The following is a 13353-nucleotide window of genomic DNA, read 5'->3' on the forward strand; positions in this document are numbered from 1 at the left end:
ATGACTAAGTGTTGCCAGTGTCGCAGTTTTGGGGCGAACATGTAATAAACAGTTTAACAAATCGCTATGGCAGTTGACATAAAGGGGTTCCCTTGACCCTAAATGTAATTGTGGGTGTAGCCTGCTTCCAGATTGGGCTGTCGGTCCTCGTGAGAGGAGAAATGAAAGTGAAAGTACAAAATGCTTTGCATGACAGTTTCTTTGCAAACGACGGCTAAAGAGCTCGTCTAAAGACGATTTAAAACATAATGATTTGGACTTTCAATGGTCTCGTTCTTCTATTACTCTTTTCAGGTACAGTCGGCATACAGCATTGCGGATAGTTGTTATCATATAAGATTTGGTGACGTGTACTGAGTATAACTTTGACTGAGACAGGACTGCCTATAGCAGGAAAGATCGCACGTAAAATGAAACAATAGTAACTTATGTATTCAAGTTACATAGTATTGCTTTTGAGTTTGAACATAACGCACACGATATTTTTTGCAATCTAGTCGTTCTTACGTGTAAATAGCGAGTGTAAATTACGATGTAGTCAGAAGAAATAAAGTGCGACCACACGGTAATATCGCTGAATTTTGCAACACTCGCTGTTTATGAAAGTGAAAATATTTTGTACCGCTCAAGCTCAGATATATCATAGAAACTGTATTCTCTGACGTTTTTCTTTATTTTAATTGTTATTGCTTTTGCGTGCAGATGTGCTTGGTTCTCAGTCTCTGTCCAACGTCCAGTGGCTGCCCTGCCAACTGATCGACGAGCAAGTGCACAAGAACGAGGAGGGGCATACGGAAACGCAGTACCGCCACAGACCCGCTGGACTGCAGTTTGGCCAAGCAGGAGACAAAGTTTTAAACAAACATGTTATCACTTTCCTCGTCGGAGGTGAATGAGTGAATCAATATCTAACTGATTTTGGTTTTTGTTGCCGTTTTAGTGTTAGGTTGTGTTTCTATGAACATTTCGTGTGATGAATTAATTTGTCTTCGGGAATCTGTCTGACTGCTTGTTTGTACATCCATCCATCCATCCACACATCCATCCATCCGTCCATGTAATTAGCAGACGGAATTAAAACGTTGGTATCTTTTTTAGCTTCGAAGGCGGACATGAGGCGATACATTGAGGGAGAGGAGGAGACATTACAGTGTGAGATCCGCCGGTACAGTACAGGAGGTATACAAGTCCGCTGGCCCAGCCAAGGTGCACAAGATCATGACACCTGGTTCTCCTGCACACTGCGACACTCACAGGGTCTCTTCGTAATCACCACTTTTCTCAGACACACACCAGCCAAACCCATCACTGCAAGCCAAGACTACCTTGAATGGAATCCCATTGAAGACAATGATGTCCTTACAACCTCAGGTAACTGATTTGGGCATCTGTCTTTTGAGTATATTGGATGCATGAACCTCAGCTGGCCCTCACTGTGTGGCGTGAGTGTTTCCCATATGTGTTCACAATGTGTACCTGTTGGGAATTCATTAGTCGGCTCTGACTTTCAGCAGCGTTCCCCAAACCTGTTTAAGGTTTAGATGTGTTTAACCTGGAACATGACATGTAAAATCAACTTAAACATGTAAAATGCCAGAGGAAATAGTCTTAGGAACATCAATGGAAGACCATGAAATGTAATGGTACAGGAAGTAGGTTTTCCTTTTTCTTTTTTTTTTTTTTTGACAAGAACAGATCTCAAGTCAAACTGTTGGCCACGCCACTGTTTTAAATATCCTGTCTAAACACAATGCTTCTCTCTACACTCTTTATGTTTGCTCTCTGTTTTTCTTCCAGCTGTGATGTTGGTTCTGACCCGAACCCCCGCTGTGCAGGTGGGCCTTCTGAAGGAGCAGAAGCTCCACTGCCAGTTTGCCGTGGATCACAAACTGCCGAACCTGACCGTGGAGTGGAGGCACACGCGGCGTGGCGATCGTACCAAACTCTTCAGCTACGTCAGAAGCTCAGGGAAAGCTGATGGCTCTGGCGCGTCCGTCAAAGCCATCGCCGCGGGAGACGCTTCCCTGAAGCTCCCCCTCACCAAGCAGACCAGCGAGGGAACGTACGTCTGCTCCGTCTACGTCCCGCCCCTTTACGGCAGCCACGACATCACTCTGAGCATCATGGGTAAGAAAACAGGGCCTGCAGTGTGTGGAAGAACCGACTTACAATTAAGAAGTGTAATAATTTAAATCCAACACAGTCTAAGGTTAACAACAACAAAAAAAGGAAACAGCGCATAATGAAGAATCCAGGGAAATGTGCAGGTTCTCTTGACTTCGCTGTAAGATCTCATTCTCTGAAACATCAATTTCTGTTTCTTCATTTTATTCTCCAAGACATGTTTTGATTGTTAATGTTTGTTGGTTTTCTGGTCTGGACTCTTTGGCTCCTCCAGAACCCCCCCGTGTGTCCGTGAACGTGGACTCGACTTTGTCGATGACCGAGGGAGCGGAACGGAAGGTGGTGTGCGACGCTGAGAGCTACTACCCGCTGGACGTGGTGATAGAGTGGCTGCGGGAGCCGTCGTCTGGGAGCAGGCTTCCAGAGGTGCTGAAGAACGTCCTGTTCTCCAGCCACAGGCACCGTCAGGACGGCACCTACTCGCTCACCGCCTTCTTCTGGATGCGGCCCAGCTTACGTGACTCGGGCTACAGGTACACCTGCAGGGTGTCCCACCCGTCCCTGCGTGTGCCCATCCGCAAAAGCTTCACGCTGATGGTCTCAGGTAAGACCCAAAAAAAAAAAACACATGACGTTGGTGTAATCTAGTAAAGCTTTGCAAAAGCAGCTGCTGGATTTTCAACTGCCAGAACCTTCTACCGTTACAGACGGGAAGTCCCTGTTCCTGGTGTCTGGAAAATCCCCTTTAGTTACGTATGTGACCACTAGGTGGCAGCATTAATTTAATGTGGTGATGTGCCCTACTGAAATGTATGATTTAATGTTGTTCTGTGTTGCAGAGGAGATCTCTATGTTTTGGTATGGTGTTGGCCTCATGACAGTTGTCTTACTGTTGGTTCTGGTTGTGATGCTATACAATCTCATCTCAGGTGAGACACAATTAAACAGTTTTCATCTATTTTGTGCTTCGAGCTAAAATAATTTTATTGATTGTTACAATTTCTAAGGCTCTGTTATGATCTTAATTTAGTTTTTGCATCAATGGGAATATTTATTTAACAGTAAGAAGGTCTAAGTCATCAAGTGTAAGTTAGTGTCCAATACAAACACAGAGGTTCTGATCATTTTGCTTGGCCTGTATTGCTAAGACAACTTTGGTATTGCGAAATCTAATTGATGGACTCACACTTTCATCCTTTCCAAGTTAGAACTCCAGATAAAACTATGAAACCCTGTACTTGTGTTGTCAGTAGACAAAGTTTTAATGCCCAAAATGTATGGTTATTAGTGTCGTTCAGAAGATTGTATTTTAAAAGATCAATTTCTCTTTTTCAGCAAGAAGAGAATTCAATAAGGTAAGGAGATTTTATAGACTTGTTTTTAGAAGTTAAATCAGTAATTCATTGAGAAAGAAAAATTATATATTACCTCATGGAGGATTTGACTTCTTCTTTGTTAGAGTCAGACCTCCACACTGTGTGTGTGTGTGTGTGTGTGTGTGTGTGTGTGTGTGTGTATGTGTGTGTGTGTGTGTGTGTGTGTGAGAGAGAGAGAGAGAGCATGCTCACCATGTGTCTCAGCTCTATGTATACTGCATGTTTAGACTTTGTCTCTTCTGAGCAGAGAAAGCCGTACTGAGAACACATGTCTGGGGAGTTTAAGTCCATCTCCATGGAGACAGACAACTCGTTTCCACCACTGACCCCCACCACCCCCCTACCCCAACACCCCCACCTCTCTCCCTCTCCTCCGGCCTCTGCCTGGCTGATGTGTACTCAGGGATCAGGTGCTCCTCTCAGGCCTGGGAGGGGCTGTAACGTGCTGTCTTCAGTCTGCTGCTTCGTGGTTGTATTTACAACAGCGAGTGCGACTGCTGAAACGTGAAATATAACATCTCTGCAGGCTCTCTGCAAGCTGATGCGATGACGCATCACTGAATGTCTTGTAAATATTATTGATAGAACAAACTTGGAGTCATTAATGTCAATAAGATGAAGGTACACGGTTGTTATTGTTGCAAAATCTCTGAAATGAACTGAAATGGTGAAGGTTTTTTGTGTGACACTGAGTGATATTATGATATTGAGCAGGTTTTGTGTGAAAACGAATGTGCTTGTGTAATTTCATGAAAATGGATCGACAAACATAATGCACTTTTGAATTTTACAGAATAATTTAACAAAATATTTGTGCTGAATTTGTTTTTTGTTGGTTGGTTTGTTTGTTTGTTTTGTACAAATTAAAGTGTGGTGAACTTTTTTGGGGGGCCTTGTGTTTATTGATATGTGCTGTCTGTTTATGAAGTGTGTGTGTGTGTGTGTGTGTGTGTGTGTGTGTGTGTGTGTGTGTTCGTTCAGATGCTATGGAGAGATTATGTGTGATACATGTGATCTTTGTGGACACTGTTGCTGTCTGTCTCTCTCTTCATGCTGAAACTCAACACCATGTCCCAGCTCATCTGAGGCCTCTGAGGTTTTGATGTATTCTTGGCTAAATACTTATCTGGGATGCATAAGAAGAGGTTTCCGTGACATCCCTCTGACTCCCGGTCTGTGCATAGTTCAGTAATCCATAAACACTTCACTCAGGAATGACAGCTGTTCCCGAATGGAACTTACATTCCTGTACTCTCCAATCACACTCTCTGTCTGTCTGTCTGTCCCTCTCTCTCTCTCTCTCTCTCAAACACACACACACACAAACATACACACACACCTTTTAGGTACTTGTCTGATTCTCTTTTTCTTTCCCCGCTCTTTCACACTGGCCATCACCTGACGTAACATGTCCTTTAACCTCTCGAGTCATAGAGCCTTTCCTCTCCTTACTGATCTATGAAATCATCACATGCATGATATGTCAGAGCCAATTTTCTGCAGTTCCAAACTGTTTTTTTTTTTCTTTGCCATCTCAGATAAGCGGGGTGAGGGATAGCTCCGTTAATTGAATGAATTCCAGTGTGATGCAGCAGCTCAGCAGAGTGGCTGTCACCAGAGGAGCTCATTGGAAATTGACGTTCCTGAAGGGTCAAGTGTCAGCGAAGAGTCAGGGGTGCTTAACGAAGCAAAGCAAAGCAACGCAACGCTCTGTGGAAACAGCTGCCTATAAGAAGGCACTTCAGACCGGAGAGAGAGAAGTCTCGAATTTTCAACTACATCAACAAAGCTCTGAATATAGACTTGTCCACTGTGTGTCGTTACGTGGTCCTCAAATCTCCATCATGCCTCACTTCTTCCACTGACATTTTCACAAACACCCCCCGAGCGCGGCTCGTTTCATTTCTGTCGACGTGACGCAAGGAGTGAGGGAACCGGGGGGGGGGAAATTCTCCTCGGCCGGCGTGGTCGAGGACGGGTGATGTTTTGAGTTGGAAGACCTGCCCTTTGACCTGTTGACCCCACTCTGCTCTCTGCGGCTCTCCTGCAGAACGACCACATGGCCCTGGCACGATCGCAAACTGGGAAATGAAAACAAACAGGCCCAGGGTACCCTGGGAGGTCAGTTTTTAAGACGGAATCAAAGTGACAAAGAAGAGAGACTTTTTTTTTTTCTATTATTTGTTTTGTTTAGGGTTTTTTTTTTTCCAAGCACCGGGTCTTGGCCGCATGCCGGCAGACACACCTGCACAGCTGGCGATGTGGCTCTTTGCCTTGGGAAAAACGTCAATAAACAAATTAATAATAATAGAGGACAGCTGAATGAATCAGACAGGTATTCATTTTGTCAACCGAATTTACATCATGGGAATGCATTTTGAACCCCTCCTTTCCAAGAGATTTAACTACATTTTGTCATTGGTCAGGGATGTGGATTTATAGGAGCACAATTTTTCCACTTCATCCAATGCACTTGGAAATATAGTTGCGGTTGTGTGCATGTATACACTGCCGATGTGCTCTCCTCAGAGTCCCAGCTGGCTAAATGCTCTACTCAAAAGAATGTGTTCAGCATTTGTACTTATAGACTTTATTTCGCTCCAACCGAACACGCGGGCGACATGTTTGTCTTGTAAAAATCTAGACTGGCAATAAATACTTTTTATGTTGCTTTACCAATTTTGTTCCAAAAATAGATTTCACATAATTAGGTGTACTTTGGATTAATGTGTCTCTTTCATTTATTTCTTTCTCGTCCTTCCATTCTGGGGCTTTCTTGAATGAAGACAGAAAAAGTAATGAGTATTAGGTTGACTTCCAGCTCAGAAAAAAAAAAATGGATTTTTACACAATAAGATGTGTGATTTTTCCTGTTTGTCTCTGACAGTGGCAATGAAGTCTGAGCAGCAAAGAAATTCAAGACCCACAGCAAAGAAATTTCCCCCTTCTCAATATCCACAAAACACACACACACACACACACACAAGCAACCTGACGAGATGGCTGCCCTGCATGCTCAGAAGACCCAGATTTAATCACCGTTCCTGCCGAGTGTATGGAAAGATTTTAGTGTGTCTGTAGTCTCCCTTTCTATCTGTCTGCCTGCTGTAAGCTGTCTGCGGCTTTCCCCTTAAATTTGACACTCACTGAGTTTTCTCTCTCTCTCTCTCTCTCTCTCTCTCTTACTTTTTCCATGCTCCTCATATGTCTATCTGCATCTTCACTCTTCAGTTTCATCTCTCCCTAAGGCTATCAAAGAGTATTCCTATTAAATTTTCATTTTTGAAGTGTAAAATGGCAAATGGCAAAATGTTATATCATAATCAAATATGTTAGACAATATACAATAATATATAATACCACAGCATATAAGATATAACAGACAAAAAATATTCCCCCGATAAAGCAACGTGTAGAGAGCTAGAATTCTCTGTGTCACAGTGAATCAGTCTTTTTTTTTTTTTTTTTTGAGGCCCTAACCATTGCATCTAAATGTGGCAGTGAGCAAAACATCCTCTGGCTACAGTTTCACTGATGTTTGTCGTCTGATGCACACAGGGCCGTGTCTGGTCTCTGAGGTTGAGTCCAGTGAGCTGGTCTTCGGGGGAAAAAAACATTACCCCAAAACAGCAACAAACAAGAGTGAGCTCACATTTAAGACACATGTTTTTTAATGACGAATAGGAAAATTGACGTGAAAGCATCTGAAATATGATTCAGAATGCTTTTATGAGGGAATGTGATATTTATTCACAAAAAAAAAAAAAAAAAAAGCCTCTAAGACGTGTCACAGCTAGTTGAGATTTCTGTTGCATGTGTCAACCCGATGGTCCTCCTTGGATAGAGCTTCATTCACAACAAGCAAGAACATTAACATTTATCTGATTGTACCACATTCAGATACTGCTGCACGCACATGGTTCTTGCATGACATGTTTGTTTATATGGAAAATGATGGATGGATTTCCAGCTTAAGGCAGCGCAGGGATGTTGTCATGGGAGAGCATAGTAAACTCGCTACGTGTTTGTCTGTGTAGGTCTACTGAATGTCTCCATATGGGGCTGTAACGGGTAGTTAAGTCAATGATCTCAGGATACGGTCAGCAGAAAGGCAGAAAAACCCTTCGAAAATTAGCTATGTCCTGGCAACCGCTTCTTCAGCGTGGAGGTTTATACCATTTAGGGAAATAAACATACGAATGAATGTGGCCAAAAGCCCGAATCCTGACTGCAGAAATCAAGGTTTCAATTGGGATATGTGAAACGGAGGAGAACAGAAAGGGTTTTTTTTTGTTGTTGTTTTTTTTTTTTTAAGTCCTCACGCAGAGCAAAACCTACAAATCCATACCAAATCAATATCGACTGAGAAAACAAAAACCTGATGAAAGAGCTCTGATAAACCAAAAACACATGTTTAAAACACATAAACGAAGGGGTACTCAAATGGGAAAAAGAAAAAAAAAATAGTTTCACGAAAACCCACGTATCTGACCCACTACACACACCATCAACCTTCAACCATTTAATCACTGGGCCTTGGCAGGCCTTACTCCTCACATGTGTTTGTCTACGTGCAAAATTTCCTTGTGATGTCATAAGTCTGAGGGCTGCACGAGTGTCTCTGGATTACATCAAAGATAGAGAGCGTATATGATTAGTTTCTCCAAGGACAGCCAGGAATCACTGCCAAGTCTTTTTTCTACAGGTCATATAAATTTCAATGCGTTTAAAGGAAAACCCGTTGTCTGAAGACGGAGCTTCTAAATGGCCTGATGCCACAGAGTTGGTTGGGTGAGGGCTGGGTGGGGGTGTGAGGAGAGGGGGGGGGTGTCTACTTTCATTCTGCTCTCTTTTATTGCAGTTCTAAACTGCAATTTCAAGGCAGCCGACTTCACGTGATCCGCCGTTGAAACTTAGATGAAGGAAGGTTTGAACGAACAAGAGGACACGCTAGAAAGTTTGGCAAAGAAACTGGTTTTTTTAACCCCTCTTCTCCCAGTTACAGAGAACGTCGGTCAACGGAATGTAAAATCCTCATCAGCTAAGATGTATCTACTACTGTTTCTCAGGAATGAGAATATCTGACTTCATTCAGTGGAACCTGATGACCGGGGTTGGGTAGTAACAGATTGCATGTAATCGGAATTACATAATAAGATTGAAAAAAAAAAGTAATCAGCCAAGATTACATTGAAAAAAATGTGCAATTAGATTATAGTTACACTGTCAAGGATTACTCGATTACATTTTTGATAACGTCTTTAAAATATGGCAATTTTAAAATTAAAATGAACATTTTGAGTAAGTGCTTCTCTTGCATTACAATAGCAAACTTCATCCTGTGGACAGCAAGAAAAACTTAAACAAAAGAAACAATACAGTACACCTGTGGACGTTTGTGCCAGCATGTTTTTGTAAGGGTAACTTCATTTGACCAGTTCTAAATGCTGAATATGTTCTACTGTACATCAAAGCAAGTTACTCCTCTCAGGTTGCCAGGTTGCCAGTTTTGTTAATGGTGACTTAACTAATATTTGGTTTTGTTTTTGAATGACGATTTATGGATAATAGAGTTTTTATTTCCCTTTTATTTACATTAAAAATGGAAGATGAACATTTTGATTAAGTGCTCCTCTTGTGTTACACGAGCAAAGTCCTCCAAGTGGCCTTTGATTCAAAATCAGCAGCAACAAGTAGTTTGTACCAGTACTGTTTTTGTGAGGGTAATTTGATTTGATCAACTGTAAATGCTGTAAACGTGCAAAATGCATTTTATTTGCATTGAAAATGTTTTGAGATGTTTAAAGAGAAAAAAAGAATATTTGTGGAACTCAAATTTTTGTGGCAGCGTCCATTCTTCTTAGTATAAGGTGCAATATTTTCACTGTTTGATTTCTAAGTAATCCAAAAGTATTCACCTTAGATGACTTTTTTTTGCAATCCAGTGGATTACATTACTAACTACAAAGATTTCCATGTAATTTGTATTCAGTAACTGACTACATTTCAAAGTAATCTTACCCAACCCTGCTGATGACTAACAGTTAATTGTAATCAAATATGCTGTAACAACTGTAGTTTGTTCAAACACTTCAGCAGGACTTTGTCACATTTCCTTTCTTCCTCAAGAGAGAGAGGAAGGTGAGAAAGAAAGGGAGAAAGAGAGAGAGAGAGAGAGAGAGAGAGAGTTGCTGCTATGTTTAACATACCATTTTGTCATTTCAGATACACATGAAAGGGTGTAAGTTGTCCACATCGGACTCTGGGGGTTGGGGGGTGGGGTAGTCATCATTGGTTTCTTTCTTGGGAAGGGCCAGCTGAGAGGGTCAAAGGGCAGGATCAGCCTCCCTCCCCTGAAGCATTACAAGAGAAAGGTCAAAGGGCCAGATTCCCAGCCGGTAAAAAAGTGCGGTTGGAAAATTATGGCTGGTCTATGCCTCCCCTCTTAACCCCTTACCACCAGGTTACAGCCTGTCCTTCCACTCTCCAGCAATTCCAGGAAGTTAAGTCATACAAACCATGTTGTTTCAGGCCTGCTGGGAACTAGTGATGTTCACTCTCTCTCTCTCTCTCTCTCTCTCTCTCTCTCTCTCTCCCCCGCCTCTCTCTCTCTCTCCCCAAAGTGTATTTGCTTGAGAGAAAACCAGAGAGAGTCATCAGTAGTGCTAATATCATGAAAGTCTGTCTTTTCTCTCTGTTTTAATAACATAGATATATAAATCAGCATGAGGAATCAAAGCAGTAAGCTGTCAGTTGGATGAGGGGTGGAGTGGGGGGGTGGGTGTCGGGGGCTGGTCCAATCGTTCATCTTTATTGTAGTGTCCATAAATCTGTCTCCTCCCGGTTTTACTTGCATTAATTTACAGCGATGCACTTACTGACATCTAGCTTCTTATCTTCTGTCTTAGTGTCACTTGTACTAAAGACTCTGAGTTTTCTCAGAGCATCAGGATAGAGGTTTGGCTATGAGTGGGTGTGGCACTAATTAAGTAAGGTACATTAGAAACTTCGACTGATTTTGGGTGTAGTTCATTACAGTTATAGAGATATTAATCATTGACTATAATGCTACACAGAGAGAGCCATGTCTCCTTCCTACCCCCCCCCCTTTGCCCCTTTGTTACTCCTGGGCCCCCTCACATCAGCTCTTATCTACTCCCCACCCCAACCCCCACCCCCTGCAGTTACTGTCAGCTGTTACAGACGCTTAGCCTAAAGTGACCCCCTCCAGATCCATAGCTCTACTCAAACCATGATGATAACATACACAACTATCGCAACAAAACCAGATTGGGAAGAATCAAGGAGAAGATGATGATGTAATCAAAGAACAAAAACAGCTTTACCGTAGAGCTAAAAGAACAACGCATCCTGCATTAACGCATGGTTTAGTTTCTAAACATTAGAACATCCTCTCCCGCAATTACTCGGCTCCATAAATCCACGCTAAAGCCATGGCACAGACGTAGCTACCGCTGACAAAAGAACAGAGCTGGCGTACTGGATTCTGACATCGAAACACGGAGGCATTTTGGTTAAACGCTGATGACAGATACCCCCTTAGATCCACAAACCTCACGGCATGATGTCATTCGGCCTGTGTTTTTTTTTCCCCTCACAGCGTCGCATTAACTCTCTCTGCGCCTGTGTTCTCAAGCCCGGGACGCCTCCACGCTTCTCCACACGTCCAGGTGTCCCGCGAGGCTAAAGATGATTGGTTGGCATCGTTCTCTCTTCGCAGGTGAGCACACGCACGTATCCAGCGTCTGCCCAAACAGGACGCGACCCACCGGCAGCCTGTTATCAGGTTCATCAGACACATTTTCATTCAGAGCTTGGCTGGGGTGGTGGGGTTTTTTTTTTTTTTTTGCAGGCACACAGTCAAACCCAGTGCCTTGATTCAAAGCTGAGACTGTTTTTTTTTTTGTGGCAGCGGAGGGGGATGTGGGAGGCAATAGTATGTTTAATGTTCATAGCATGTCATTCGTCACTTTGAGTGTTCACCCTATGGCTTCTAAAGTCTGTTTGTGCTCAAACAATAAGGGATTTCACACACACACACACACACACACCCACACATATACTCAGACATACACTCACACATTTTAATTTACCTGCAGAGGCCTGAAGTACTTGAACCCGTAAAAGAGGCCCTCAGTTGCCATGGTAAATAGCGCACACACCATGTGAAACATTTTACGAGAACTAAATTCTCCCTCTCTCTGACGTACACTTTTGTTTAGCTGCAGGAGATTATTTAACACCAGGAGAATGTTAACATTTATAGCCTGTTCTGCAACCATCGGATCACCGCTATGAAAAAGGGACGATTATTTATTGTTGATTCTCCTTCGAAACTTAGGATATGAGTCCATTATATTCCTCATTACGCCATACAAGTCTCATTAGTTGAACGTTGCGCTCGTCTCGGCGGTAAATCTTCATGACAGCGCACACAAGTCAAGACTATCTGCAGGCCAGAGAAATGTCACTCCTCAGTTCTAAAGCATTCCTTGAAAGACATGTAACCCTTCACCATCTTCTCCTCAGATACTATTGTAACCACCACTAAAAAAATATGGGGGGGGGGGGGGGGGGGGGGGGGGGGCAGAGAAAAGAAGTCTCTCTCTTTCTCTCTCTCTCTCTCTCTAAGTGTACTCATTCCTTCCCCAAATTTTGCCTTAGCCAGCAGGATCAATTTACTTTGCCAGGGCTAATACCCATACTTTATCCCAAAACCACACTTTCAGCTTCATCCAGATTCATCTGTTTACATCTGGTCATCCTAAGCACTCTGATGATTTTTCAGCGAAAGCTCTGTGTTCAGCCCTGATCGTTTGGAGGAGCTTACAGGAGAGAGAGAGAGAGAGAGAGAGAGAGAGAGAGAGAGAGAGAGAGAGAGAGATGATGTCATACCGGATCAGGCAGCGGTCGGCCTGGGGGGAGACTTTCGACAGGGAGGTTTGTGAGGTTTCGATATTAGAGAACAGTCTGTGGGAACAATTGATGGATATGACAGAGCTGTGTTTTGGCCCCAGCTACCACTATGACATCATCGCTGTCAAGCTTCCTCAAGAATCTATCAGCGCTGAGGTATCGGGCTTTGTCACAGGCTGATAACTCTTGCTTTGCAGGAAAAGCTGGCCCCTATTTTGGCCTGTGTGTGTGTGTGTGTGAGTGTGTGCATGTCTGCATGTGTGCATGTGTGTGTGTAGTATGAGTGTGTGTGGGGTTTTTTTTTACTGTTGTTATTGCTGTTTTTTTTTTCCCTACTCCTGCAAAATCACACGCAAGCTCTTGGAGAGAGTTCCTAAACACTCATTTGTTTGCTCTGTCTCCTGTTAGCGAGAGGAAAGGGCCGGTTTCCCCCTTTCTCTCTATCACAGTCCAGACGGTGTGAGTCACTTTCCAACTCACTGTCATTTCACATCTGTCACTTCTCCACTCTTTCACTCACATGTTGCACAACAACCAGGCCATAAGGTGATACTGAATATGTTTTGTCTAGACACTTTGACACAACTACGAAAAGTTTTCAGAAGTCTGCAACAGTAGGGTGCAGATTGAATCCATCTACTATGTTAACAACTGATCATGACTGATAATGATACTTGGAGCCAAGCAAAATAATGACTGAATTATTTGTCAGGGTCTGTGTGTAGGAGTGTTTACATATTTTCCATTGATAGAGTAATGCTGTTGTCTTTTTGCTATAAGAGTTTTCAAGATTTTAGTGTATGTGTATGTGTATGTGTATGTGTGTGCGTGTGTGTGTGTGTGTGTGTGTATGTGTGTGTGAGCATGTTCATATGTGGTTGTGTGCGTGTCCATGTGTGTGGGTGTGGTTGTGCAT

General features: G+C 42.9%; 1 protein-coding gene across 1 annotated transcript; it reads left to right on the top strand.

Annotated features, from left to right (window-relative positions):
* Positions 1–204: 204 nt before the first annotated feature.
* On the top strand, positions 205–3845 carry LOC115814676 (tapasin-related protein-like). The gene is made up of 8 exons (XM_030777598.1): positions 205–294; positions 703–888; positions 1099–1371; positions 1798–2127; positions 2399–2728; positions 2964–3053; positions 3460–3479; positions 3748–3845. The coding sequence occupies exons 1-8, from the start codon at positions 249–251 to the stop codon at positions 3760–3762; spliced, it is 1290 nt and encodes a 429-aa protein (XP_030633458.1). The 5' UTR covers positions 205–248; the 3' UTR covers positions 3763–3845.
* The last annotated feature ends 9508 nt before the right edge of the window (positions 3846–13353 follow it).

The sequence above is a fragment of the Chanos chanos genome, chromosome 6 (genome assembly GCF_902362185.1).
Source record: "Chanos chanos chromosome 6, fChaCha1.1, whole genome shotgun sequence".
Taxonomy (NCBI): domain Eukaryota; kingdom Metazoa; phylum Chordata; class Actinopteri; order Gonorynchiformes; family Chanidae; genus Chanos; species Chanos chanos.